General features: G+C 40.3%; 5 protein-coding genes across 12 annotated transcripts in view; 4 read left to right on the forward strand and 1 right to left on the reverse strand.

Moving 5' to 3' along the window:
* The window catches only part of LOC114152356 (CASK interacting protein 2), a 52,140-nt gene extending 50,916 nt beyond the window's left edge, over positions 1-1,224 (reverse strand). For 3 of the 7 annotated variants that reach the window (XM_028030235.1, XM_028030234.1, XM_028030232.1), the window contains exon 1: positions 1,069-1,212. The gene's annotated coding sequence lies outside the window, so the exon portion shown is untranslated. The other 4 variants (XM_028030231.1, XM_028030228.1, XM_028030229.1 and 1 more) reach the window with 4 other exon arrangements.
* A 1,199-nt stretch (positions 1,225-2,423) lies between these two features.
* Positions 2,424-7,326, forward strand: mettl9 (methyltransferase 9, His-X-His N1-histidine). Of its 2 annotated transcripts, XM_028030070.1 has the most exons (6): positions 2,424-2,619; positions 2,802-2,963; positions 4,195-4,385; positions 4,456-4,665; positions 5,558-5,742; positions 5,840-7,326. In XM_028030070.1, the coding sequence occupies exons 2-6, from the start codon at positions 2,868-2,870 to the stop codon at positions 6,067-6,069; spliced, it is 912 nt and encodes a 303-aa protein (XP_027885871.1). In that variant the 5' UTR covers positions 2,424-2,619; positions 2,802-2,867; the 3' UTR covers positions 6,070-7,326. The 2 variants fall into 2 exon arrangements, with proteins under 2 accessions (XP_027885871.1, XP_027885870.1); XM_028030069.1 differs by lacking the exon at positions 2,424-2,619 and having other exon boundaries at positions 2,640-2,963.
* Positions 7,327-8,000: 674 nt separating this feature from the next.
* On the forward strand, positions 8,001-12,671 carry kdelr2b (KDEL endoplasmic reticulum protein retention receptor 2b). Its single transcript, XM_028030097.1, has 5 exons — positions 8,001-8,297; positions 9,896-9,996; positions 10,164-10,322; positions 10,402-10,654; positions 11,640-12,671. Exons 1-5 carry the CDS (start codon positions 8,207-8,209, stop codon positions 11,672-11,674), a joined length of 639 nt encoding a protein of 212 aa, XP_027885898.1. The 5' UTR covers positions 8,001-8,206; the 3' UTR covers positions 11,675-12,671.
* Positions 12,672-13,009: 338 nt separating this feature from the next.
* Positions 13,010-19,259, forward strand: LOC114152309 (zinc finger protein 551-like). Its single transcript, XM_028030151.1, has 7 exons — positions 13,010-13,310; positions 14,231-14,433; positions 14,550-14,651; positions 14,916-15,011; positions 15,255-15,365; positions 15,445-15,568; positions 16,225-19,259. Exons 1-7 carry the CDS (start codon positions 13,280-13,282, stop codon positions 18,171-18,173), a joined length of 2,616 nt encoding a protein of 871 aa, XP_027885952.1. The 5' UTR covers positions 13,010-13,279; the 3' UTR covers positions 18,174-19,259.
* A 430-nt stretch (positions 19,260-19,689) lies between these two features.
* On the forward strand, positions 19,690-26,346 carry LOC114151893 (zinc finger protein 37-like). The gene is made up of 7 exons (XM_028029418.1): positions 19,690-19,887; positions 22,446-22,648; positions 23,058-23,159; positions 23,275-23,361; positions 23,458-23,568; positions 23,679-23,802; positions 23,908-26,346. The coding sequence occupies exons 1-7, from the start codon at positions 19,860-19,862 to the stop codon at positions 25,944-25,946; spliced, it is 2,694 nt and encodes an 897-aa protein (XP_027885219.1). The 5' UTR covers positions 19,690-19,859; the 3' UTR covers positions 25,947-26,346.
* The last annotated feature ends 210 nt before the right edge of the window (positions 26,347-26,556 follow it).

Consider the following 26,556-nt stretch of genomic DNA (forward strand, 5'->3'; position numbering starts at 1 on the left):
AAAACAATGATAGATTAACTTGACACAGCCATTGTTTTTAGAAATGCAGGAAACTTGCTCTGTCACAAGCCTAAAACTAATCTGTTTCTCTTCCTCTGTGGCAACAAGGTCTTGCTCCATTGACAACAACTTTGCTAGAGAATCTTCTTTTGTGTTGTGAGGCATTTTGCTAGTTTGTGAAGTCCGACAAAGAGGCTTAAACTGTAACAGCGACATAGTGAGTCAGCAGCTGCTTAAAGCCAACAAGAATCTTCTGTGCAAAGCCACGACAAAAGGAAACTAACCAAACCAAAAGAAGTGAGGGCATAAACACTGTCTCTGGGGATTTGTCTTCTTCTGCCTTTGACAGAACATCAGGCTGGAGTTAAAAACAAACCTGAGGTGCGGAATAGTAAACAAAAAGAAAAGAAGGAGGAGGATACAGTGGAGCAGAGCCGACTGGTGATGGCCAACAAGCATGGTTCAGTTAGTATCACTTCAGATGGTGGTCCAGCACTGTGGCCCTGCAGCAGATGCCAGTGCATGTCTCTGCACTGACACGATCTAAAAGCAGTCAGGCACCTTGCCAGGCCGTAAACAACTGCACAGATCCTGCTTAACACGGGCCAGAATGTAAACAAGGGCTCCAAACCTGGCGTGTTATCCCTGGGGAGCTACAGTGGAGCTGCACCGATACATGATAAAACACGTAAACTACTCTAGAACGACTTCAGAGTCGCAACAAAGATTAATCCAAGTGTTGACTCTTTGTGTTCATATATAAATGTGTGTGTTCGTATGTGTGTATTCTAAACAATAAAACAATAACTACATAAATACGTAATGTCTGATTTAAAAGTTATCTTATAAGTTTCACAGGTCGCACGAGGAAACCGGAGCATTTGTGAAGGATTCTCGGCAGCACCTCAGCCAGTGGTTCCCCTCACTTACTGTCCTTTACTGTCAAGATGTTTCCATTTCCGACTGGGTAAGTCAAACTCCACTGCCACTCCCGAACGCCGCTGTTCTCTAATGAAGTCGGTGCCGTTTATAGCAGGACAATAATAGAAAGTAAAGCAGAGCTCTCACCTGATGTGGACACGCAGCCCAGGAGCGCAACTCACTGAGCCGCACGAGACTGAGGAGCGTCAAGCGGAACAAAACGACACGAGCTACTTCCGCTTTGCTTTGAAAATGATGCTCGCGATTGACGCGTCTAAAGAAGTTTAAAACCCCTTTTTCTTGCTATCATTTTTAACGACAGCGTTGTCTTCCACCACGTGTCTCTAATGCATGCGTGAATCGTGTAAGTGTTTTTAATCTTTGGTCTTCATATATTTGTAAATTAATTCTAAAGGCAAGATATAATGTCTGTAATCTGTTTCCTGTCGTGGCTCTAACTTTCCTAACTTTACAGTACCGTTCGGACTATAGCGCCAAACTACAGACTAGTGGACCAAACTAGTGGACCAAACTACAAGCACTGTTTTTGTCTAGTGTAAATATGAGGCATGCTGAAAAATAAGAGTTTATTTATTATATTTAAACAATCAGTATGATGAGAGTGACGCCAAAAAATGCTATGAGCATTATGAGCATTTTAGCTTACAACGCTGCTTTACCGTAGGTGTAGCAGTTGTGTGGCAGCGACATCTGCTGGCTTCACAATACAACCGTTTCAGAAAACAATATTTGGAAGAGTCGGGCCCTTGCTGAGGTGCTCTGACGGGAAACAAAGTCAAATAAATTAATAAATAATGATGAAGAAGAAGAAAATAGAAAACAGTTCAAAAAGATTTTTTTTTCCCGTCATATCCTTGGCATGACTGAAATAGGAAATATGTATTTGATCCCCTACTGTCATGTAAATACATATATATATATATATATATATATATATATATATATATATATATATATATATATATATATATATATATATACATACATACAGTATATATACAGTATATATACTCTATATTCATTGTATATATATATACAGTATATATATATATATATATATATATATATATATATATATATATATATATATATATATATATATATATATATATATTTATACACAATGAATAATAACGAGTGAATAGTTCAAAATGACCAGATATAAATAAATAAATAACACGGTGGGTTTTACCCTTGAAAACTTTTTTTATATTAAAAAAGGTCATTTCGGGGTGTCCGCGTGGCCGTCCAAGTACAAACAAGTCAAAAACTATTTTCTCAAACTATGTTGTTTGTTTTGTATTAGATTGTCCCTTTTCTGCTCAGTTTCTTATGTTAAATTATACTTTTTTGCTTTAAAAACTGGCTTGTAAAAATGTTATATATGTTTGTATTTTTTTTGGAGGTGGGGGGTTCAAAAGCCAGTTTTTAGATCTGCTTGCTCGCTTCAAGTCAACCGCGCAGAAGCTGCGCAGCGCCGCATTGCGCAAATGAGGAAGTGCACCATGCGGAAGTAACTTCTTGTTTTTGTTGTATCAGGGCAGAGACTCACACGGCTTTAAACCTAACATTGTCAGGTCTACCCCAGCAGACAATGTTTGTTTGTTTTTCCCCCCCTGAAGATTAAGAAGAATTAAACAGTAGCAGGTGTCCTTATACCCACCGCGCCCTCCTCAGGTTTGTTTGGTTGTCGCTTTGAAAGCGGAGACGTGTCGATTTGCACCTCCTTCTGTTCTGTCACCATTCATTATTAAGCACATCTCTCTCTGTCTTTGGCCGCTGTATCGACTTCTCGGCTGCTTCTGTCAGCTTTCACCGCTCAGACTTCCTTTTTTTCTTCCATTATGTGTCATGTGCAGCTGAGAACACTGATTTTTGTAGCCTGGGTGCTGGGCTACGTGGCCTTCCTGCTCTCCATCAAGAGGATGTGGACAGGGAAACACATCCGCAGTCCGCTGGTCCGCTCGCTCTTTATGAGCATAGTGACCGAGGGTGACGCGGGAACAGCTGAACAGACGGAGGTAAGGATGTGAATACATGGCTGGGATGGGAGCTTCACACTGCAGTGAAAAAGATATTTGACCCTCCTGTCACACCAATTTTAAGCGCCTCCTATATGAGTCAGTAATGCGCTCTTATGTTGGTAACACCCCTGGGACGGTTCCACCTTTCTCCACGTTTTCTCCCTTGAAAGAGACGGTGGTTCTCTGACATCCTCAATCCTTATAAATAACTTTATAATGCTTTCCAGACTGATGGATGTCAATGGCTTTGTTTCACAGTTTTTCCATAGATAAGTGCATTATATGTTGTTTCTTAAGCCATGACTTCTTCTTTTCGTCATTTAAGCTCTATTCGAATGACTGTACTGTACTATTGTACTGTAAAGAAGAAAAGGACATATTTTTTCCCGTAGTTACAGTTTTGATTACTTTTTCCCATAAGTGGATAAAATCAGCATTAGAAACTGTTTTATGTATTTACTAAGGTTAACTTTGTCAAATACTAAAGTAAATTTGATGTTCTAAAACTGTTTTGATGTGTCTGAAGTGATAAACCAAAAACACCTGTCAGGGGACAGGTGTTCAAATTAAAGCTAGTGTAGCATGAACAATTCTTTACTTGTTTAACCCATTGTTACTTTTAAAATATCAAATCGAACAGAGTACAGTTATTACCAGTGCAGAGGTAGATGTTGTAAAGCAATAAAACCATTCTACAAAATCCAAACATAAGCAAATCAAATGCAGAAAAGGAAAAGCCTGAAAGTCAAAATGCCTTTTAAAGACTACAAAGTCAATCAGACTGTTATAGATAATGATTCGATCTAATTTGCCAGTAATGATCTTAGATGGAGGGGGGTCGTTTCACAGTATCGGTGGTATGTTGAGTATAATGTGCATTGTTAGTTTTCTGTCTCGTATATTACTTTGCATGTAGTCTAAAAAGTCTAATTTTCTTTCAATTTGACTAGAGCACCTTCTTCCAAGTTGGCTTTGACCCCCTACATCGTTTATGGCAAATTATGATGTCTTATGACTTTCTTGTTACAAATCTTCCATAAGATCATGGAGCCAGAGCCTCAAATCTGAGATTTTGGATCTCTACACACACACACTATCCGTTTTAAAATTCTGACTATGTAATGTGTAAACCGATTTTCGCCATTAGCTATTTCGCTCAAACTATCAAATCAGTTGAAGTCATTTGTTGTTGCCTTGTTTTCTTCCACCTTGCCCTGCCCTCGTTTAGTGGTACCGGTGCTGTCCAGACCTGATGGGAGAATCTGTGCGCCCCCTGTTTGTCCAGAGCCACCTGGACACTGACACCAAGGCGTTTCTCAAGCACAGCCAGGAGAAGTCCGGCTGGCTTTTCACACAGCTCTATCACTCTCTGGTATCATCTGTCCTCAGTCCTATAGTGTCACGCACCTCCATCAATGGGTGAGTGTTACCAGGTGTCTTGTGTTTCAAACCGAGGCCTTCCGTCTCTCTGATCTGCCGCCCGCCTCAGATTTCTGGGCCGGGGCTCCATGTTCGTCTTTTCCGCCGATCAGTTCCAGCAGTTGCTACAGATCGGCCCGGACTGGGAGGCCGACAGGCTGCTGGATCTTGGAGCCGGGGACGGAGGAGTCACAGAGGTCATGGGAGTCCACTTCAAGCAGGTCTACGCTACTGAGGTCTCGCCACCAATGAAGTGGCATCTCCAGAGGAGGAATTACACGTGAGTGGGTGGGGGGGATGGTTCACTTCCTGGGATGAGAGACGCAAGTTTTAAATGTTTTTGAACCTGTTTAAGTTATTAAAATGCAGTCATATTTATGGGATCAATAATTAAAAAAATTATCTACTGTTTCCATGCACCTCGGGTCAGTTGACTCTTTAGCCAGTTTATATATGAGCATTGTCATTTTGTCCCCTCCTACTTCTGTTTCTGTTTTTTGTATTGTTGTTGTTGTGGTTAAGCATTTTTATGATTTAAAGTGATAAATATCCTTAAAAATGCCAAGATTTGCTGTGTAATTTCACTCACCTAGTATTATGACCCCAAAACATTTTGCTACAATGTTTCCAATTTTGTTCTTAATCCCATTTTTCTCTGTTTTACTCCTAAAAAATGGAAAATTATGATCCCAGCTCATACATGGTATGTGACCTGGGTATGGAATGTATCCAAGGTGCATTTAAGCTGAATAACTTTATAGGATGATTCGACTAAAACTGCAGCGACATGGAAGGGGAAAACGATAACCACTAATGGTTGCTCCAATTTTTGTGAATTTGCTGTTTGTGTGCATTAACTGCATTTTGTCTGTTGTATTTGACAAGTCTTAATTTACAGCAATTTCCCTTCAAGTTACCCTCCATAAGATGATATTATTGAAAAATGGCATTGTGGATAATTATATTCAACTAGTTTTGGAACCTGTGAAAGGGTATATCCTATTTATTATGTTCTGACAATCAGACGTTTAAAAGAGGATGGGTTTTTTTTGTTTTTTTCAGCATGTCATTACTTTCTGCGGTTTTATATATTAACTCAATCCCACTTAAATAGTTATTTTCAGTTAGCAGAGAGTGACAATAGGATTTTTGTGCCCTTTTGTTGTGCATAGACTGCTGGGCATAGATGAGTGGCAGCACACTGGTTTCCAGTATGATGTAATCAGCTGCCTGAACCTGCTGGACCGCTGCGACGATCCTTTGCATCTCCTGCGGGACATCAAGAGCTCCCTGGTCCCCAAGACGGGAAGACTCGTCTTGGCTGCTGTGCTTCCCTTCCAACCTTACATTGAAATCGGTCAGTGGAGAAACAACAAAGTCATGCATTTGATTTGATTTCCAATCTAAATAAAATAAAAAGTACTTTCTTTTTTTTTTCCCTCCTCATCTCCTAGGAGGGAAGTGGGAGCGTCCAAAAGAGCACCTTAAAATCGCGGGAAAGACGTGGGAGGAGCAAGTCACGAATCTGTGCCGTGAGGTTTTCAAGCGGGCTGGTTTTGAGTTGGAGGCCGTGACCAGACTGCCGTACCTCTGCGAAGGCGACATGTATAACGACTACTATGTACTGGATGATGCGGTTTTTGTTCTCAAGGCATCAGAGGATTCTGGAGATTCTCCTCAGTGAGAATGGAACTGATTGTCGGGGGAGATGCGCTCCAAATGTTTTAGGGGTTTCTTTTTTCTCCATGGGTGTTAGTGCAGTGTAAAACGTGTCGTCCTTGCAGTCATCCGTTTCTGACTTGGGTGGAAATGGGGAGTCGCACGTGAAGCTCAGGTGCTGCGGTATAGATCTTTTGGATCCAGAGATACCTCAACTATTTAAGCAATAAAGGGGAAAAAAAAAGAGAGAGGCTATTGGGACAGCCACTAAAAAATTGGTTCTTCTAACATATCATCACTATGCTGTAAGTGTTGATCTGTAAAGTCTGGTACTTGTGTTTTGTGTTAAGATTTAAGTGTTAACTTCACCAGTGAAGACAAACATCTATTTTTTTTTTGCTTACTTTTAGTACATGACAACAGCTGTAAATACTAATGGAAAAAGTAAAATATTCTTGACATTTCCTGGTTACCGAGTAAAGGTTCAGCAAAACAACGTGAACTTATAACACTGCCTTTAGTGCTTTCTATCAAATTTACTAGTAAAAACTCTCAAATTCGCTCGTTTTCATGCATAGTCGTGAGCCTACAAAAACGGAGGCGGACTGAATCGTTTTAGGGCCTGGGGCAAAATTAAAGACTAGCCCACCATTTTTTTATTTTTTTTACAATTCAGTTTTCTGTTATTTCTTCTTTGTTGTTGCCTAAGAGCTACTTGCAGTATCCTGCTGTTTTTAATGCTGCGAGTGTTTTATCATTGCAGTCTTCAACATTTCTTTGTGTACAATTTTTTCAGACTCAGTTAGATCTTGATTCATTTTGTCTGAATGTTGCTTTCTGGGACAAGATGCTTTTGATCTTTTTTTCTTGCTCATGGCTGGAGTGCATGGTAGCTTAGATTTCTGCAGTGTTCATTTTAAATGGGAAGCCATTTGGTATTGAAAGATGTAATGTTATATTACGCACACAAAGGAAGACGAAGCAGCCATTATGGTCTCTGTGTTGCATTGACTGCCTGTAAAAGGGGGGAAAACACTAAGGTTAGAGAAAACGAAAGAAGTCTAGCTCTGACATATGATGGTGTCATTGGTTGGTTTTGAATTTAACAATGTGGAATCGATTTTATTGTTATTATTTTATTGTGTTTTTTCCCCCAACCATTTGACATAAAATAAGGTTTGTGTTCCAGATGATGGTGCCAAATGACAATTTAAAAATGTGCCATGATGTTTTTATGATTAAAAGTTGTGTTCCTGAATAAAAACTACACATTTTTAGATGATTTGTTTTTTGTGTTTTTTTTGTTTTTTTTGTTGTTGTTTTGTTTTTATCCAGTGTCATGAAAGGACATTATATTCAAATCCAACAATTTGTAGTTTCTGATAAAACTTCCAAGTGAGTATTTTTGCCAAAAAATAGGGTGATCTGCTGTCAAACCAAGAAGTTTTCATGACACAGTTTATTTATTTTTACCAAAGTCAGAAGCTCCAGTTTTTGTCATGACATATCACATTGATTTTGGGATTGTTGTGCAGACTCATCAGGTGCATACTAACGAATGTACTCGGTAATATACATCAAAACGTATGATTTACTGTAAATATGTCCAGAAATTATGAGAAACGTATCTAAAATAGTCTAAGCCACATAAATTGTCACCATCAAAACTTTTGCTCATGATTGCCGATTTTGCTACAGCTCTCATTGGTATCTCCTGATAAACAACTTCAACATGTATCCTAATGACGCGTCAAATATATCCTCCATACAGCTCAGCGGAATGTGCTGTCGTCTTGAACTTATCAACTAGTACGAACCGATAAAGGAAAACTCGGAGCTTTTCTTCTGAAACGGAAGGCAGGCTTCGCTTGACATAAATTACGCAAATGAGGCAGTGCGCTTTTTTGATTGGCTACTGTTCGTTCGTTTCTCGCTTGTCATTGGATGCTGCTATGTTGGCCACGTCTCCCAGCCACGTCGCTCGCCACTCGCCATTTTCCCCCTTTCCCCCGAGCTAAATACCGTAGTTTTTTTTTTCCTGGCGTCGCGTTTGTGTTCAGCTTTACAGTCGGGCTGGGTGGAAAAGGGAGTGTTACCGGAGAGGAACGGAATTCACCGAAGAGCTTTGAGATAGGTTGCTGACTGAGGGGGCTTCCACAAACATGAACATTTTCAGGCTAACCGGCGACTTGTCCCACCTAGCAGCCATCATCATTTTGTTGCTAAAAATATGGAAAAGCAGGTCCTGTGCCGGTGAGTACACCCCTTCCTTCCTTCTTTCATACAAAACTCAGTTTTTAAAATGTCAGGTCAAAATGTAAGCATTTATCTCGGTTTCTTAGTTGAACCTCACTTATTAGCTCCAAGCTAACGTTAGCTATAACTTGCTAGTGGTACCCTGTGGTGTAAAGCTACCATTTCTGTCAGAAAATGTGACGTTTCATACCGACACTGCTACTACGAAGAACAATGCGACGCTGTAATGAGCGCCTGCAGGTGGCTTTAGTGGCGACCGGATTCCTAAGTGTTGTCAGCTGACTGTGCATAGTTTGCTCTTGGTTTGACATGTTAGGCCCTTCAAAATTTCTGTTATTCACATACAATGACTTACTTCCACGTTTTTACCGCTTCTTCCACCACAGTTCGGTTTCTGTGTTCTGTGACGTGGCAGTGGCCCATCCAGAAGTAACAGTCACAGAGTCCACAGTTTGGCTGTGTCCTGGAGGGTTGCAGGAGGCAGTTTGCTATGTTTTATAATTTATTTATTTTTTTCTCCTTTATTTGGATCAAAGGTTACAGCTGTGCATCAGTCAGCTCCTTGAGTTATCACTGCTGCTTGCAGGAGATTGACTCACATCGTTAGCTTTCCTGTCTTATCGAACCTCCAGAGACCTTTTTCAGTATCGGATCCCCATCCTGCGAGCTGGATATTAAAACAAAACTGATGCACAGGGACGCATCTAAGAACTTTCTGAGATGTATGAAAGCATATTACAGGCACTCCTCTGGAGGTTTTGCATGGACACACAGTTGTTAAATACAGAAAATGCCGGCTAGAAACAATTGTTTCGCCATTGTTTTGGCGCGCCCCCCCTCCCCGCCCCTAGGAGTGCATACCCAGTTTTAATAATGCATCACAGTTGAGTTCTGATTAGTTAGTATTATTGTAAAGATACTATACGAGTGTTGGCACTAGTCTGTTGATTAGACAGTTATACTTTTCAATCAATAATTTCCCAAAAGCAAAAGTCATTAAGAGTTTTGTCAAAAATGCTTAAAAGTACTGTACACTTATTTTATTTACTTGGATCCAGAGTTGGAAGTGTCTCCATTTCACTGCTCTCATGTTCTTGTATTAATTGTGTATCCTGATGGTCAAGTATTAAAACAGCAGGGCTGAGCTCAAATCGTGGCACCGGCAGGTCTCTATTAAAAATAACTCGTGTCTGAATTAAAATTAAATGTGTGTTTTTAGAGGCTTTGCACTCCATTTCCATTCATTCGAATGAAAATTGCCTCCCTCTGGTAGATATTAATAATTGAAGTCATCTGAACATGAAGAGCGTGGCACAACTAGACCAACCCACATACTTTTTCACCTGATTACCTGGCCAAAGATGGTATAAATCAGTGATGATTTATGCCCATATTACCTTCCATAACAATTATGGGGGTAATATGTTGACAAGAAAACTGTTAGTCACACACAACACTAATAAAAGACACTTGACACTGATGATTTGGCAGTAAAACAGTCTGTGCCAGACCGCAGCAGCATTCCTCCTACTTGTTCCTTTGAGAATAATGCACTCTTTAACTTCCTGTTTCTGCCATCTGCTGTCTCCTTGCAGGTATTTCTGGAAAGAGTCAGGTCCTGTTTGCCTTGGTCTTCACCACTCGCTACCTGGACCTGCTTACGTCCTTCATCTCCCTCTACAACACCACAATGAAGGTAAATCGCATTGCGATGAGTGTTTCCCGCAAGGCGTGAGCACACAGTGCTGAGGTGGATCTTACCCTTGAACTAACACACTTGTGTTTGTTGAAGGATGATCCGCATCCTCCCTCCCTGCGTGATTCTGTTTGCGTTAAGCTAGCGCGCTTGTTGTCGTCCTGCAGGTAATCTACATCGGATGCGCTTACGCCACCGTCTACCTGATCTACATGAAGTTCAAGGCGACCTACGATGGGAACCATGACACGTTCAGAGTGGAGTTCCTGGTGGTCCCAGTGGGCGGGCTGTCTTTCTTGGTCAATCATGACTTCTCCCCTCTGGAGGTCAGTAATCTAAACCAATTTTAAAGCAGATCGTTTATCCAGTTCAGTCAAAAACATGCTGGAATTGTTTATCCCGCAGATCCTGTGGACATTTTCCATCTACTTGGAGTCGGTGGCCATCCTCCCACAGCTCTTCATGATCAGCAAAACGGGAGAGGCTGAGACCATCACCACCCACTACCTGTTCTTTCTAGGACTCTACAGGGCCCTCTACCTCATCAACTGGATATGGAGGTTCTACTTTGAAGGATTCTTTGATATGATTGCCATTGTGGCAGGAGTGGTGCAGACAATCCTATACTGCGATTTCTTCTACTTGTATGTAACAAAAGGTGAGAGCTTTGCATTTTTTTAACGCTTTTCATTTTTACAAAGAAGGTGTAACCTTTTCTAAAGCATTTAGGTGATAAATGTTGTAAAATATGTATCTTGTGTTTTCTTATGTAGCCAGTTTCTCCTCGGTCACAAAGCACAGAACCTCACTCTGCTTGTAAAGGTCGGGCTTCTCTTGTAACCAAACTCGCTGTTGGGAGTGTTTCAGGTTGCAAAGGAACATTTGTGAAAACCACATACTGAAATAGAGAGTCCATCCCTTTAGGGCAGGTAGAGGCTGGGCCAGACTTTAGAAAAGGCTTACTTGAGCAGTAACACAGGACTTCAACTTTTGGGGACTCCAAAGATTTTATTTTTATTTTTAACTAAATGCTTGCTTTGAATTGTTCTTCATATAAAACTTATAGGCCCATATCAGATTATGTTAATACTTTGGGATTTTTCTTAATATAAATAATATCCAAGCATTTTAAAATGTCCACTCTACCTCCACTACACAACTCTGCTACTCTCTTTGATCCACAAACTGCTCAGCCTGTGCTTTACTAGATTCTAATCATGTCCATTTTGGTCCTTATTGATGGAAAATGTCGTTGCTCAAATCTTTTTATTTTTATTTTTCAGTATAGAGTTTTAAAAAGGAAGTCAGAGGAAGCACAACAGGTGTGAGCAGCAGCTTGACAGGAAGTTACTTTCTGTGTGTTTTCTGTTCATTTGGACTGCACCTTTTTAACAGTGAGACTGCAGAAGAAAACGGGCTAAATGAATTAGTGTTATTGTACCCATTTTGCAATGTACCCATTTGCTTAAGTTGTCATGTGAAATATTTTCTCTTTGATTTGAAATGCTAAACCCTTGCTCTAAAGTAATTTCGACTGTTCTAACGTTATTCTTCAGGCGCTTTATGAGCATGTCCTCATATTTGCTCCTATGTCAGATCGTCTTGCTGCGTCTTATTGCTGTTTCTGCTCTGCCTGGTTTCAGTTCTCAAAGGAAAGAAGCTGAGTCTGCCAGCCTAAGTGCCAAAGAGAAGCAAATTGGCAAATTGGGAGCGATCGGAGGGGAACAGGATCAGCAGTGGACACCTTTTGCAAAATATCGAGAAAAAAAAAGAAAAAGAAAAGAATAATAATTACAATGGTATCACGTCCCTTCCTCCTCCACCACGGCCTTCTCCTCTTCCCCTCCAACCAGCGTAAGATGCCTGAGACAGAGCAACTCCGGAGCTGCCGACTGATCCAGAACCGGTGGATTCGGAACGCCTGCATTTGGATTTCTGTTTGATGCATCTTGCCTTAACTTTTTTTTATTGCTCTGTATAAAGGAAGCGAAACACTGCAGGTTTTCTACATAAAAAAGGAGGATCATTGGCATGTAATGGGTGAAGATGCCTGAGATTTTTCAGTGTATAATATTACACTGCTGGGAGAATGTTGAGTTTGTAATATTTGCAATCAAAACAAATGTTCTTTCATAAAAATAGGGACATTTGTTAAATAATTTTAAAAATGGACAAATTATTCATGTTTCCCCCTACATTTATTTGACTATTTTACATTCCCACTAGTAAAGTTTGTTCTGGCATAAAAATGCAGTACAGGTAATGTTTTCTGTCCAAGAAAAAAAAAAAAAAGCAAGTTGGACACAACTCAAGTTATTTGTTCAGATGCCATCAGAGCTGGTTTTGTTTTGTCAGTGTATTTTAACTGTTCATATTTAAAGGCTTATGAAGAGTAAACGCAGAAAGCACAGGTGTAAGAAAACAAGCCAGTAAACACATTTCTGTAAATGACTTTTTACATGAGCTCCTGCTCACCAAGTACACATCACTTGTAATTACACATTATTGCCAAGCTTGTTCATTTCAGAAAAGGTTCTTTTTAAACATTTAAAATTCATAAACTGAAGCTTATGTGCTGTAGTTGAAGCCTCACTACAGAAAGTTTTCATCTTTTAGGTGGAGTTGTATTTATTTATTTTTTCTCGCTGATTCCAATAAACACAGAGTCCGGAGAATGGTTTAAGTGTCATCTATTTATTTTCCGCACGACACAGTGTATTCATTAATATTCTTGACTATTCGTCTTTGGCTCCAAGCTTTTGAGGTTGGAAGGCCTGTTTGCCATCACTCTTTAATTCTAAGATTCAAGTTGAAAGTCTCTCTCTGTCTCTGTCTCTCTCTCTCTCTCTCTATATATATATATATATATATATATATATATATATATATATATATAATTTTGTGTACGTGTGTTGAGATTTTAGATATTTTCGCCGAAACAGGTTGTTTGAGCTTTTACGGTATCCGTAGTTCTCTCGATAAGGGCGCGGAACAAGCACGCGCGTATTTTGGCGGTGTAAAGCAGCTGGCGAGAAGCATAGACTTGGGGAGCTGTATCTGATGGGGAAACACGAATCGATGTAACACCGCCTCTCTGGCTGCAGTGCGCGCTCCAGACACAGGGGGAACAGATTTTCACAGGAGAACAGAATTTCGCACAAGACCGGAACAGAAAAGACGTCGGACAAAGCCTTTATACATGCTAAAAGGAAGTAGCCGAGAGAGCCTATTTTATTCAGTTATGACTGGTTTTCGTTAAACTAAGTGTTAGATCAACTGCGATATGGAAGATATTGCTCAGGAACGTTCTTCAGGTGAGTTACTGCCACTGGCTGCCTAAACACATAGTGTAGCTAGCTAACATGGCTTAGCTTCACGCTAATGTTAGTGAGCGCTAAGATCTACATTTTAAAGAGTATCCATAACTTTTTAAAATTAATATGGAGCAAAAATAAACCTTAGTATGATTTTTCTTATATTTTTAAAACCCTTTCAGACGCTGTATTTTGTTACTGAAAATTCTTATTTGTAACCTTTGAAATGTGTGATATATGTTTTTATTTTGTGCAAAGACATTAGAGAAAGTTGCCAACGTCAGAAATTGTACAGTTCTCTGTATAGCTTGAACATAATTTTGAAAGGACTTATTAATGAAGTTAAAAATACAAAGCCGAGTAGAATTTATTTGGATAAAGCCATCCAAATTTATGGGAAAATAAAAGTTAGCATAATGCATACTGGAAAATGGTATTGATTTTAATGAGAAATTACGTAATTATTAGATTGTTGTAAGCTGCAAAAAGAGCCTAAATAATAAGCTTGACAGTGAGTATGAGGGTTTTCTGCAGATATCCTGTGTTTATCTTTCCCAAATATTACTGTGTACCACACTTATATACTTAATCTCATCTATCCAAAGGACATTATTGTTAAATTTAAATAGATGTTAGGAAGACTTATTTAATAGCCATTGGATCCCGTTCGTTACTGATTGGGTGGAGATTAGATTCTTTGAAAAAAGCACAAATTACATTAATAGCCATGGAGATCAGAGTCCATCAACTAACTGCATCATTGGAGTTATTTGGGATTATTGTATCATTCATGCTCAACAGATAAATTTGTTTTTGCTTGTACAAGCTTAAAAATGAGAGGAATTGCATGCTTGTTCTTAACAAAACATGAAATAAAACCAATGATCCTCCATGTTAACGTAGCATCTGTTTACCTCCAGGTGCGCCTTTTTCTCTCTCCGTTCTGCGTCTCCTGGTGCCGCCACTACGGCTGGCCTCTGCAGCGATCTGGCAAACCGTCCAGCAGAAGGTCGTGGCTGACTACGGCATCCTGGAGGAATTTGTTTCTATGGTTACCGACACGATTCCAGAGCTGCTTACGAGTCGGCAGAGGGCCCAGCTCACACTGGGTCTGAGAGCACGGGTAAGGTGTCGTCCAGATTCAAACACTGCCTGTAGTTTTGATGTAATTAACACAGCTAAGCATAATGACAACTAATCACAACAAAAAAAATTTGTTGTTCTTTGGGGGTTTTTCAGTTGATCTTGGATTTATGCCAACGGGAAGCTGCTCCTGACTGCGAGCTTGTTGAACCACATTTGAACAGGATGGAAATGCTCATCAGGTCATGGCTTGAAGAGGTGACTGAAACTCCCCTAACATCATTACTTTTGCTGAGCAACCTACATGTTCCTAATACCTTGCAGTCAACTGAAACGTCCCGTCGCAAATCAGGCACGGGGGTTGAAGTCCACCCACCAATAACGCATCCTTGATCCACCTTGGGAGTTAGTTATTAAACTGCATTCTGCAAGGGGTTTCTGTCTCAATATTTAGTTGTTAATTTCTTAATCTACACAGCTCCTTTTCACTGCTTGAATGTTCATCTGTGGCTTATCTTACAGGCCGGTGGTCCAAATCCAGAAGTGTCCCACTTGGACTTTGTGGATCTGATTAAGAAGCTATTGGGAAGCCCTGATGAGAGAGAACGCTTCTTTCAGGTAAGGCTTGTTGATCCGTTTTTAGTTTGCTGTAATCATTATCATTTATCGCCTAATTCTAGGGCAGAGATAGTTTATTAAATAACACATCAGGCTCTCAATATCTAGGATTCTGCTTAAAAATAACACCTGCCAGCAGCCTATAGAACCATTTTTAATTATCAGTCAGGGAAAAAAATCTTGATTTTTTTTTTTTGTCTGTATGTATTTATTTATAAATAAAATATACTTTCTACTTCCCAGCGGGGTTTCCGTGAAGATTTTGGTGCAAAATATGACAAAGCCGTCGATGCCTTGATGTGGTTGTTTTTGTCTAGATTTGAAAACATCCTTCCTGTTCAAACCTTCCATCAGGTACATGAATAAATCCCAGTTTCTGTCTCCTCTTCAAATTAGCAGACATTAAAACGTCCTTACCATTTTCTGCACACAGGTCGCATCCGTGTTCGGGGAGGTTTCATGTGGCTTGGCAGAATATGTTCAGTCTGTGTCTCAGTGTGACGAGCTTAAAAACCTTCTGCAACGTCACAAAGACCTCAGTCGACTGGACCACAATGGTAAGTTACAATAATCAGAGAACTGTGTGACTGACTTGCAAAACCTGGTGAAGTAAAATGATGCTTTTCAATCAAATTTAAAATTCACAGAAAGCACTATAGTTTTTCCAAATGTTTCCAAGTGGCAAAAAAGTTACTTTCTAAAGATTAGGATAGCAATGTTAAAATTTGACTAGAACCTGGTTAGTCTTGTTGCGTCGAGCTCTTTATATGTCAAGAAATATCACTTCACATGCAGGCCCCTTGCACATAGGAAGCGACATGCAGCATGCTTACCACTGCAATAGGGCTCCCAGCTGTGGAGAAGGATGCGCAGCTCCAAGTTGTACCCAGGGTTGGCTATGATGGTTGCCTAGAGACTGAAAAAAGTTGGCTGCTTTTAAAGCTGCAAAAATGTAGCCCTTAAATTTTGGATGGGAACTCAGAATAGTAAGTTGTAAACACAGAGTATAGTTGGAACTAGTAATTTGTGGATCTGATTGTTTTATTATCTGTAAGTTGGAATAATCAAAATTTCTGGAAATGAAAGCTCGAAATAATTTACTGTTTTAATGAATTAGTACGATATGAGTTTGACTTTCTTGCTAGCCTTCATAAAATGTATCTTATGCACTTTAGTCTTATACAAGAAATTATCTTTTTCTTCTCTTTTCCAGATATTTCTCTGGATGGTTCCTGCATCATCTCTGCCCTCAAACTTCCTTCTCTAAAATCAAGCAAGACATCTGAAAGTCAAACAGAAGTCAATATTTTGGGCTGTGTCCCATCATGCCCATCACCTATGGAAGAAGACTCTTCACCATCGCTTGAAGCATCCCAGATAAAACCTCATTCTGCTTCAGGACCTTTAACTGTTGACGCGACTAATTTGGAAAATGGAACACAGCTTTCCAAGAATGAAAATCAAACTGAGAATAATGCGGGTGACGTCCTTGAAGGTCAAGGGAAGGCTGCGTCTCGCGTCGTGAAGAAGCGTAAAGTTCCTGGGAAAAAACTTGAGAAACCATCTCGACCCGTGAGGGCTAACAGGGGAATGTTAATGAAGAAGATTCTTGAGAAGGAGAAAAAGGAGCTACGGGATAAAACCCCACCGGCCAAAAACCCTGCTTCCAGGAAAACCAGACAATCCAACAAGACTCCCTCTTCAGTGACTAATAAGCAGGAGTCTGCTCGCTCCAGCAAATTGTCTTCACATAAGCCTGCTGTGGCCACATGCAGTGAGGATGACTCCTGGTCTTACTACTCGGAGAAGTCTTGCCAAGACGATGTCAGTAATGCAGATTCCTGGTCTTACTACTCAGACAACGATGGTTCGTTTGCAACACCTGTCAGCAGTCCCGCTGAAAGTGATTCATTTTCTAGCTGCTCTAATGCGGACACTCCTGAAAATAAGTTCACTCCATCCCCAAAACCCAAACGGTCCAATGCGCAAGCCAGCACTCCAAAAAAGACTCGGAATTTCTTGTGTTTTATTTGCAAAGAGCAGGTGAGCAAAAAGCTGCGAGCTCACATAAAAAGCCACTTTCCCGACAAAGACTACACCTGCCCCCAATGTGGCACCAAGTATAAACTCCTCTCTTCGCTTGAGAGACACTTGAAAAAGACCTGCTTCGAGTACCACCTCAAGAATGTAGATCCCACCAAGCCGGAGGAAACCCAGAACCTTTCCAAGTGCGACAAGTGTGGAGATGCATTTCAGTACAAGATTTCCTTACAAAAGCACCTGCTCACACACCATGAGCTGTACTGTGGTGTGTGTCGGACGGTGCTGCGAGACGCGGAAACGCTGGCCCGACACAAAACCGCACACACACCGTTTCAGTGCACCCGCTGTGACCAGACCTTCACCGTTTTTAAGCACTTGGTTAGGCATTTCGAAAACACCCACGAAATTAGCAAACCCTTCAAATGCAATCACTGTCCAAAGATTTCACCTAAGCTCAATGCTTTAATCAGACACGAATGGCAGCACACAGGTCATCTACCCTTTCAGTGTGGTCAGTGCAGTTTGAAGTTCAAGTCATTCTCATATCTTTTGTCCCACGAAAAGGTCCACAAAGGGGAGAAACCCTGCCTGTGCTCAGAATGTGGAAAGACTTTTGCCCACAGGTCCAACCTATACCGCCACATTAGACTGATCCACAGTGCTTCTAGAAATGAGAAGAATTATTCTTGTTCCCAGTGCGAGAAGATCTTTAAAGAAAAGGCCACCCTGATAAGACATCAGAGGACCAAGCACCTCCAGCAGCTGTTCCGCAGGGAGTGCCCCTACTGTAGTAAGATGGTCGCTCCGTCAACATTGGCAAGGCACAAAATGATGCACATGGGACAGAGCCCCTTTAAATGCACCACCCCTGATTGCGAGAGCGCCTACAGAACTGCTTCGGAGCTGAAGAGACACGTCCTTTTACACCACACCACTGAGCGACCTCACAAATGTGACGTCTGTGGAAAGGGCTTTGTGCGACTCGGCGATCTCAACTTGCACGCAAAGATCCACACTAAAGAAAGACCGTTTGTTTGCCACATCTGCGGAAAGGCGTTCCTCAAGTCCTACAGCATGTTTAGACATAAAAGGCTTCTACACTCATCTGTGCCAGATTAGAGTAAAATCGTAGAAACGCTTAAATGAAAGCAGTAAAAGTGTCATAAAGCAAGTGCAAATGTTGAGAAAAATGTGTGTGCCCAACAGCCGGTGTACCGTTGTCGGACGGATCTTAATGTTTTGGAGATGAACCTTTTGTAGTACTCTATACGAGGCTCTGCAGTAATTAGTACTGGACCAATGACTGGCAACATTTTGTTGCACAAACTGGTGTTAGATGGTGAAACTCCTTTTGTGCAGGTTGATGAGGACTGGAACTGAGTCTGCACTCTAAGGAGATTGCGGTTGGTATTGAAATTTCTTGACACGCCTTTGCTGAGAAATAAAACAATAATTTTACAAGAAATTTTCAGTGGTATGTCAATTTCGACTTCCTGCTTCCTGCTACATATATGAAAGAGGACTGGTGCAAACATCTTACAAATGTCACCTTTGGTTGAAAGTTTGTAACATTTTCTAGCAAAGGGCTTTGAACTTGGTTCTTAAGGGTGAAATGCCATTTAAAAAGAGACCCTTAACCTTATTGTCTGACATTAAATTGAACCAAACATTTTCTGCTTTTAGAATGACCAAAGTTCTCTGGCCATGCGATTGACATAGGCAGAGATGTGGATATGGTTTGAGGGACACCTTAAACCGATATCAGTGGACAAATTGTGTGCACCCAATCAGTTGTGTTCTTTTTTCTAAAGAAAAATATCTTAATCATCATTGCATCTGTGACCGCCAGAACAAAATATATATTTTTGTTTTGTCAGTGTAATTACATAAAACATTCAAGAATGTAATATATAATATGCAATCTCAAACATAAAATTGGAATTTTTGGCCAAAAAGTCACATTTGCTTTGAAGGCATATTCTCCATGGAAAGATTATGAGGTTACTTTTGTATTAATGCTAAATTTTTTTAATTGTGGCTCAAAACTTTTAAGATTCAGTTTCATTGTTCTTTCTCCTGGTTTTGGATGATTGTGAGACTGAAAAGAATTTCTATGTCTTGAGTTAAATGTGCTGTGTGGAAAAAAATAAAACTTGAGTGTGAATTCAAGAAAAATGTTAAGAGGAAATATAATCAAAAAGTGGATACATTTTGGATCTTGCATTTTTTTTTATTTGATTTTTATAGCTTATTTTTCTCAGTTCAATTGTGTACATTTCACATATGTTTTAAAAGTCTTTAATTTTATTTCACATCTCGGCATTCATTTTAACAAGGGTGGTGAACTTTTGAGATTTACTGTAACTTCTTAAACCTTATGGATCCTTAAGGCATGAAACGGCCGCTATGTATGAGGAACAAATCAGTTGTGTCAACACTTGCAGATATTTTGGGAAATAATAATAGTGGTTTGCACTGATCTGAATAGCTAGAAGGTTAATAATTACACTATAATTATTCAGCATAACCGAGCTTTTCAAGAACGATTATTCATACATACAACACATTTGATAATCTTCAAATTGGTGTTGCAACAGGTCGCCACGAAGCGGAACGGAGAAGAGCTAGCTAACTTGAATCCGGACTGTTGTTTCAGACGGAACGCAGAGCAACCGTTGACGCAGAAGAAGCGCCTGGAAGACTTTGGTATTGAACAAAGCCGCTGTTAAAGGAATCTCTTTGACTGTGGCCGAGTCCCGGACAGTAGTTGTTCTCACTGTAATGTTGCTACAGTGACTGTTTAAGATGGAAGGAGGAAGTTCCGAGTTATCCGGTGAGAAAAAACACTAAATGGCAGATTTGTTTAGCTAGGCCGCAGCGCGCGCGCGGGAATAGCATCTTAATAATATGTTAAAACTGACGGTTTTCGTCATAGTGTCCATATTATTTTATTGAAGTCGGACTAACGATTTTCTTAGACGCCGCCAGAGGTGCTTATTTTCAAGCCTTGCGGGTCAGGTAGATCCAGCTGATGCTAGAGGTGTTCTGCCACAGTGCCAACCTAGCTAGCTGAGAAGCATTGGAGCTAACTCAGTTAATGCTAGGCTAGGGTTAGCTTCTGAAATGACTCCGGTGGTTTTTACAGTTCACTCTTAATATTTCTTAAACAAACAATTCCTAAATTATGTGCTTATATCATTTATTTAAACTGAATATAAATCCTTTACGATACAATTACATATTTGACCAAGTCCGGAGAATGCAAATAAAACCAGGAATATCCGGCTTAATCGGAGTTTGGCCCTGAAATGTTTTTTTTCTTTTTCTTTTCGTGAATAGCAAGTTTAACACTTTAAAAGATATTTACTTTAAATGTTCAGTTAAAGTAAATATCTTTGTGTAATATTCTAAATAGTTCTGTCAAGTCAAACGTTTTCATCTCAAAGATCGCTAAAAACATTTCAGTAACACAATAATGTTTATACATCAAAACACAAGAGGTGTGCAACATTTAAACAGCTGCCCTTGTGGAGCTAATTTGTGTTCTCTGAAACACACGAAAAGTTGTCACCAAATCACAACTTTAAAAAAATTACTCAAAAGAAAACAAATTGTCATAAATAGTCATATTTATGACTTGTAAGAATCCTGGTATCCAGCCATTTTTAACCTTAACATCTACGTCTGTGAATATTGAAAGATTCCTGCTTTTTTTCCCCCAATCAATTCTTAAAATCTAAAAATTTAGTTTATTTCACTGGCCACCTAACATCCTTCTCCATCACTGTCTTAGTGAGCCCTCAAGTAATAAACCACTTTTGAATCAAGCGTTCAGCCTTGATCAGCCATTACCACATGTATCCATGGTTTTGTAGTTTTTGGAGCTTGTTTATAAGTTTGAGTAAACTTTTTCTTTTTTTCTTTTTCTTCTTGTGGGTTGGTCAGAAATTTGACACAGGCATGGACCAGTTACCAAATTAAGAAATGTGGTAGGAGGGACCTCCAATTGCATTATTGTTCCCGCCTCCTCAAGTAAAAAAAAAAAAAAAAAAAAGTTTCTATGTACTTTCAGGGCATTTACATGGCTTAATGGTCTACTAGGTTGACTTTAAAAAAATCTACTTGCCTTCAATTGCTGTTTTGTAAAATCTAAGCTTAACAATGATCCCTAGCCACAGCTGAAACCAGATATTTACGTACAATGAGTAAAAACACATGTACACCTATTTGTTTTCCTCCTCACTGTCTGAAGTTAAATCAGACCTTACTATTCCTGTTTTAGCTGAGATAGAATGACCAAATTTATTTCTATTTGCTTAATGAAGGTAACCTGGCAAGAACGTTTTTTAGAGATTTTATTTTTTGTAACTTGCTTCGAATTCATAAATTTCTGTATGTTTGGGTAGCATCATCAATAACTGTCTTTTAAACTGTATGACATAAGTCAAACATTTTGTATTCGTTTTTTTTATTCAGTGTATGTAAATATCTGGAATGAAGACCCATTGGCCTATCTTTGAGAACATGCCTAGTATAAAAAGGTGTAGCTATTTATTTTGATAACAAAGACTACACCAAGACTCTTAAATCGCTTGTGTTGGTGCCATATGATTGACGGATTCACTCTTTTTCTTGACCAGTAATTCAACCTTTGGAGGCGGTAGATGAGGCTGAGCAGATATGTTGATATTCTATGAAGGATTATATTATAAATCATTTATTAAAGTCTTTCACTAATCTGTTTTTGGGGAAGGCCAAGGGTAAGACATGCAGCTATCAAAAAAATTATGGGAGCTGGAGAAAGTCCCAAAGAAAGTGTGAACACTGATCACTAGAGGAAAATGTACATATATTCTTTCAAATCCAGGACAAGCAATAGCAAATGTTCTAAAATAATTACTTTTATTTTATTCGTCCTGTTCAGACATGATATAAACAAGTAGCCAGTTTATTTCACTATCAAACATTTTTGATGCACCCATGGATTCAAAGAGATCATATTTATTAGGATTTAATGACAGTGAAGTAACATGCTATGAAACAGAGAAATCTTACACTCAGAGAGTGCAGACAGCCTAAAATCATCCTCCAGAGGATAATGTCAAAGAATCCCTAGAGAGGCATAGAACTGCCTGGAGCAGCAAGCTAAGAGTTTAATCTTCAGAGCAGTAGTAACACATCACTTGTTTGAGGCTGAACAGGAAATCCCAAGGACAGGTCTGGAATCATCTGCTGGGGTATAGTAATGCAGACCAGATGTTTGAGTTTTAAAAAAATATATATATTTTTTGCAAAGCAAGATGTTTTACTTTAGGTTTGAATCCCAGACTTGCTCTAAAACATGCACCTGCTTTTCCAAGCAATTACTGACTGTGTTTCTGTGTTTTGCAGGTCCCACTCTTCCCCTCTCCGCCCTGCGTCTCCTGGTTTCCCCCATCCGCATGGTGTCTGCTGCGATCTGGCACACGGTGGAGCAGAAGATTGTGTCCGACTATGGCCTGCTGGAGGAGTTTGTGTTCATGGTCACGGAGATTGTTCCTCAGCTTCTTTCTACAAGGCAGCGAGCCGAACTCATTCTGGGCCTCAGAGCACGAGTGAGTCGGGTTTTGATTGCTAGTATTGGTTTCTGATTGGAGTTCTTACATTAATCATGACCTGAAAGAGTCCAGGTCTTGTTGGGGACTAGTGATCAGTATAGTGGCACAAGAGGCTTATCTCAACATTAAGGGTGCATTGTTTGGTGTTTAGAAAGCAGTTTTTTTTTTCACCAAAATAAACGTAATGATATATCAACAACACAACTGCACTTGTCAAATTAGTGTCTCAAAGATGGATATACAGCACCCATTAAAAAAGCAACCTCCTAATGTTAATCATCAAACTGCTGTTTCCTAAAGGGATCAACTCTAAAGCAATGCAAACAAAGCAGAAGGGGCATCTGAGCAGCTTTGTAAACATTTTTTTATCTTACCGATTTATTTATTTTGGCCTTTTAAATTGCAGCTGATCCTGGAACTGTGTCGTTCCGATGAGACGGCCGACCTGCAGATTATCCAGCCTCACCTCGACCGAATGCAGAGCCTCAGGTCTCTGTGGAAAATAGAGGTAAACTTTCTTACCTCTATTGCATGCTGGGTTTGTTGTTTCTGATGAATGCAGTCATATTGCTTGTCATTTACTATCAGTTTGCAAAACCAATTGATTCTGTTTCTGCCTACAGTCTGATGCAGAAGTGTCTGATTCTCATTTCATGGGCCTTGTTCAAAATTTGCTCAGAGATCCAGATGAAAGAATGACCTTTTTCCAGGTAAGCTTACGTAGACTAATGGCTCTGTAACTTTAGCTCTTGTTAAAGTTGTTTGGTGGTCACCCACCGTATTTACTGGATTTGTTGGTGTTTCAGGATGTTTTTCCTGGAGACTTTGGGCCCACATACGACAAAGCTATTCAGACTCTGATGTGGCTGTTTCTGTCCAGACTTGAAAAGCTCCTTCCTGCTCAAAGTCTCCAGCAGGTATACACATAATCTCAAGAGGAAAACGTCTTGGCTTTTTGTTGTACTCAAAAAATGTATTTGAATGGAATATAATTTAAAAAAACATTTATTTTTTTGTTTTTTATCAGGTTGTTTCACTGATGAGTGACACCACCTCTTTCCTGAATGAATCCATGGAGACTTTAGTTCAACCTGAAGATCTAAAGGTTTTGTTGGACACACAGAAAAATCTCACCCACCTTGAAGATATTGGTAAGGAGCTCTTTCTTTGATATACAGGTTCATTGCCATTTAGCAGTTCTGTCAGGACGTTCTCTGTATGTTCTACCTGAACTGATCTATTGTGTTTCTTTTCAGAGTCTTATGTTGTCGACAGCGGCATCTTATCTGCCCTTTGTCTTCCTCCTGTGGAAAGAGTCGTGATTGTCAACGAGCAGCCAGGAACCGACGCAGAGAGTGGCCTCGTGTATACAGTCTGCTCAGAGATGGAGGTGGAATCTGAGAACAAAGAAGTGTATGTCGAAGTACCTGGGAGCACAGCAGAGTGTGCAGAGCCACAGTGGTTTGGCATCAGTGGAGAGGTGAAGGCTGAAATGGACAGTGTTGTGGTCTCGGATCCCACTGAAGGCACTGAGGCCAGCGAGGGGGAAATGGTAGACGACCAGCACGATGACCATGCGGGGACTCTGATCATTGGGGAGGACGGCCAAGTGACACTGCTAGATGGCGTGGAGAAGAAGCCAAACAGACGTGGGCGGAGAAGGAAATGCCCAGACGACGATAAAGATTATGAAGTGGAAAGTAAAGCAAGGGGCTTTAAGGAAGACTTGGATGCAGACCCCTTGTGGGAAAGACCAGTGAGAAAGAATCGAGGACTTAAGATGAAACGGTACCTGTCGCAGTGGAGAAAATCAGGCAAGACTTTGGGCGGTACCACGGTTTCCCAGAGTTCAGCAAAAAACGACTTGGATGAGAGAACGTGCAAGGTGTGTGGCAAAGTGGTGAGCCAGGCCAAGTTCCTGCAGAGACATATGAATCAGCACACAGAGGAGCTGCCCATTGCTTGTTCTGTGTGCAAAAAGTTTTATAAGAGTTTACGCTTCCTGCAGCAGCACAAATGTACGACTTCAACTAAGGTAAATCCAGATAAAGATACTCAAGGACAAGAAACCACATCAGATGCTGGTGAACAGTCATCCAGTGGGGTCATTTGTGAGTCGTTTATTGACGATCATCCTCCAGACAGCGCGGCCCAAGATCCTGACTATATCATGTCGGAGAAGTCCTCCGGGGAATTAGGAGAAAGAAGCCCAGACGGAAGCAAGAGTGGCCTGGAAGGTCCGTTCTACTGTCCTCACTGCAGCGTCGAGTTCAAGTGCAGACAAACGTTTAGGTTCCACATGAGGAACATTTGCTACACTGAGCAGCAAGTGGATCCAGAGAACCCAGATGATGTGAAACACTGTTTCAGATGTGACGAATGTGACAAGGCCTTTAAGTACAAGTCCACGTTAGAGTCCCACAAGCAGACCCACAACCCGCTCTACTGTGAGGTCTGCATGAAACTAGTACGTGACTCAGAGGCTCTGGCCATGCACAAAGAATCCCACACGCCGTTCCAGTGTAATCGGTGCGAGGAGCACTTCCCTGTGTTCAAGGCACTTCATAAGCATTACATCGATGCCCACAACCCCACTGAACCTTTCACTTGCCCGTACTGTGACACGACCTTTGCCAGTTTGAAGCGTTTCATCAGACACGAGTGGAAACACACCGGTTACCAGCCTTTCCAGTGCACTCACTGTGCTAAAAGGTTCCGCTCATACTCTGACCTTGTGGAGCACCAGAAGAAGCACACAAAGGCGTATCCGTACCTTTGCTGGGAGTGCGGCAAGAAATTCAGGCACGGCGTCACGCTGACAAGGCACGTGGAGCGCGTGCATCATGCTGGAGAACCCGTAGACGAAAAACCTACCACGATCTTCCCTTGTACTCAGTGCGATAAGACCTTCACTTCTAGAAGGTGCCTTCTAAAACACGATAACTTCCACCACAAAGGGATGCGCTTCCCATGTGAGCACTGCGGAAAGGGATTCTTTGGGAAGGACGCATTGGTGAGGCACACTTTGATCCACACCGGCGAAAGGCCTTTCAAGTGCGATGACTGTGAGAAGTCTTTTAGATCCGCAGCAGAACTGAAGATTCATAGGCGGTACCATACTGGAGAAAGACCGTTCAAGTGCACCATATGTGAAAAGGGTTTTGTCCAATCCTGTTTTCTTACTTTGCACATGCGAACACATACAGGAGAGAGACCATATGTATGCGCAGTTTGTAACAAGGGCTTTTCAAGTTTGCATGGCCTCAAACGACACAGGAGACTTGTCCATTCCTAGTTTCTATCAACATTAAATTAATCTTAATGTGGACTTTAACTATCAGTTTACTATGTCCCTTATGAAGGAGGTTAGTTTAGCTTCAGCTTTGTGCCAGAAAATAAAAATGGATTGCTTATGATATTAAATCTCACCATGGCTGTTTGGGTGCTAGTTAGATATGGAGACTTGACACCAAGTTTTCCTCTTCTGTGACATTGTCCATATATTGCGTGGTTGCCACAGACCTGCGTTGTCAGAAATGTATAATTGTACTGAATTCTAAAAATGTATCTTTGTATTTTTTACAGACATGTTTGCTGTAGTTCTATGTATAATTTGTATGTATGTGATTTAAAATTTAATTACCTTTAGAAATTTGGTTTTTCTTCCTTAAATAAAAATTTCTAGTGTCACTTGCTTTGAGTGATTTGGTGTGGTAATCTTTTTTTGTTAATAGTATTTACCTAAAATTTTAGAAGAAATACAGTCTATTTTATTTTAATTGGCTTTTATAATACCAACTTCAAGGAATTTAAAAAGGCTTTATTACAGCACCCCCCATTGAAAATAGTTTTGTCAAATCAGTAAAATGGTGTTTTAATTCTTCATGGTGTACTGAAAAAGGAAT

The sequence above is a fragment of the Xiphophorus couchianus genome, chromosome 10 (genome assembly GCF_001444195.1).
Source record: "Xiphophorus couchianus chromosome 10, X_couchianus-1.0, whole genome shotgun sequence".
In the NCBI taxonomy this organism is placed as follows: Eukaryota; Metazoa; Chordata; class Actinopteri; order Cyprinodontiformes; family Poeciliidae; genus Xiphophorus; species Xiphophorus couchianus.

Bases quoted from the DNA above. Each gene is read 5' to 3' on its own strand.
- mettl9 (XM_028030069.1), top strand. From the start codon at position 2,787: ATGTGTCATGTGCAGCTGAGAACACTGATTTTTGTAGCCTGGGTGCTG. The intron at 4,386-4,455 runs GTGAGTGTTACC...CGCCCGCCTCAG, and splicing joins TCACGCACCTCCATCAATGG to ATTTCTGGGCCGGGGCTCCA. The intron at 4,666-5,557 runs GTGAGTGGGTGG...TGTTGTGCATAG, and splicing joins CTCCAGAGGAGGAATTACAC to ACTGCTGGGCATAGATGAGT.
- kdelr2b (XM_028030097.1), top strand. From the start codon at position 8,207: ATGAACATTTTCAGGCTAACCGGCGACTTGTCCCACCTAGCAGCCATC. The intron at 8,298-9,895 runs GTGAGTACACCC...GTCTCCTTGCAG, and splicing joins GAAAAGCAGGTCCTGTGCCG to GTATTTCTGGAAAGAGTCAG. The intron at 10,323-10,401 runs GTCAGTAATCTA...TTTATCCCGCAG, and splicing joins ATGACTTCTCCCCTCTGGAG to ATCCTGTGGACATTTTCCAT.
- LOC114152309 (XM_028030151.1), top strand. From the start codon at position 13,280: ATGGAAGATATTGCTCAGGAACGTTCTTCAG. The intron at 13,311-14,230 runs GTGAGTTACTGC...GTTTACCTCCAG, and splicing joins TGCTCAGGAACGTTCTTCAG to GTGCGCCTTTTTCTCTCTCC. The intron at 14,652-14,915 runs GTGACTGAAACT...CTTATCTTACAG, and splicing joins TCAGGTCATGGCTTGAAGAG to GCCGGTGGTCCAAATCCAGA.
- LOC114151893 (XM_028029418.1), top strand. From the start codon at position 19,860: ATGGAAGGAGGAAGTTCCGAGTTATCCG. The intron at 23,160-23,274 runs GTAAACTTTCTT...TTCTGCCTACAG, and splicing joins GGTCTCTGTGGAAAATAGAG to TCTGATGCAGAAGTGTCTGA. The intron at 23,362-23,457 runs GTAAGCTTACGT...TTGGTGTTTCAG, and splicing joins AAAGAATGACCTTTTTCCAG to GATGTTTTTCCTGGAGACTT.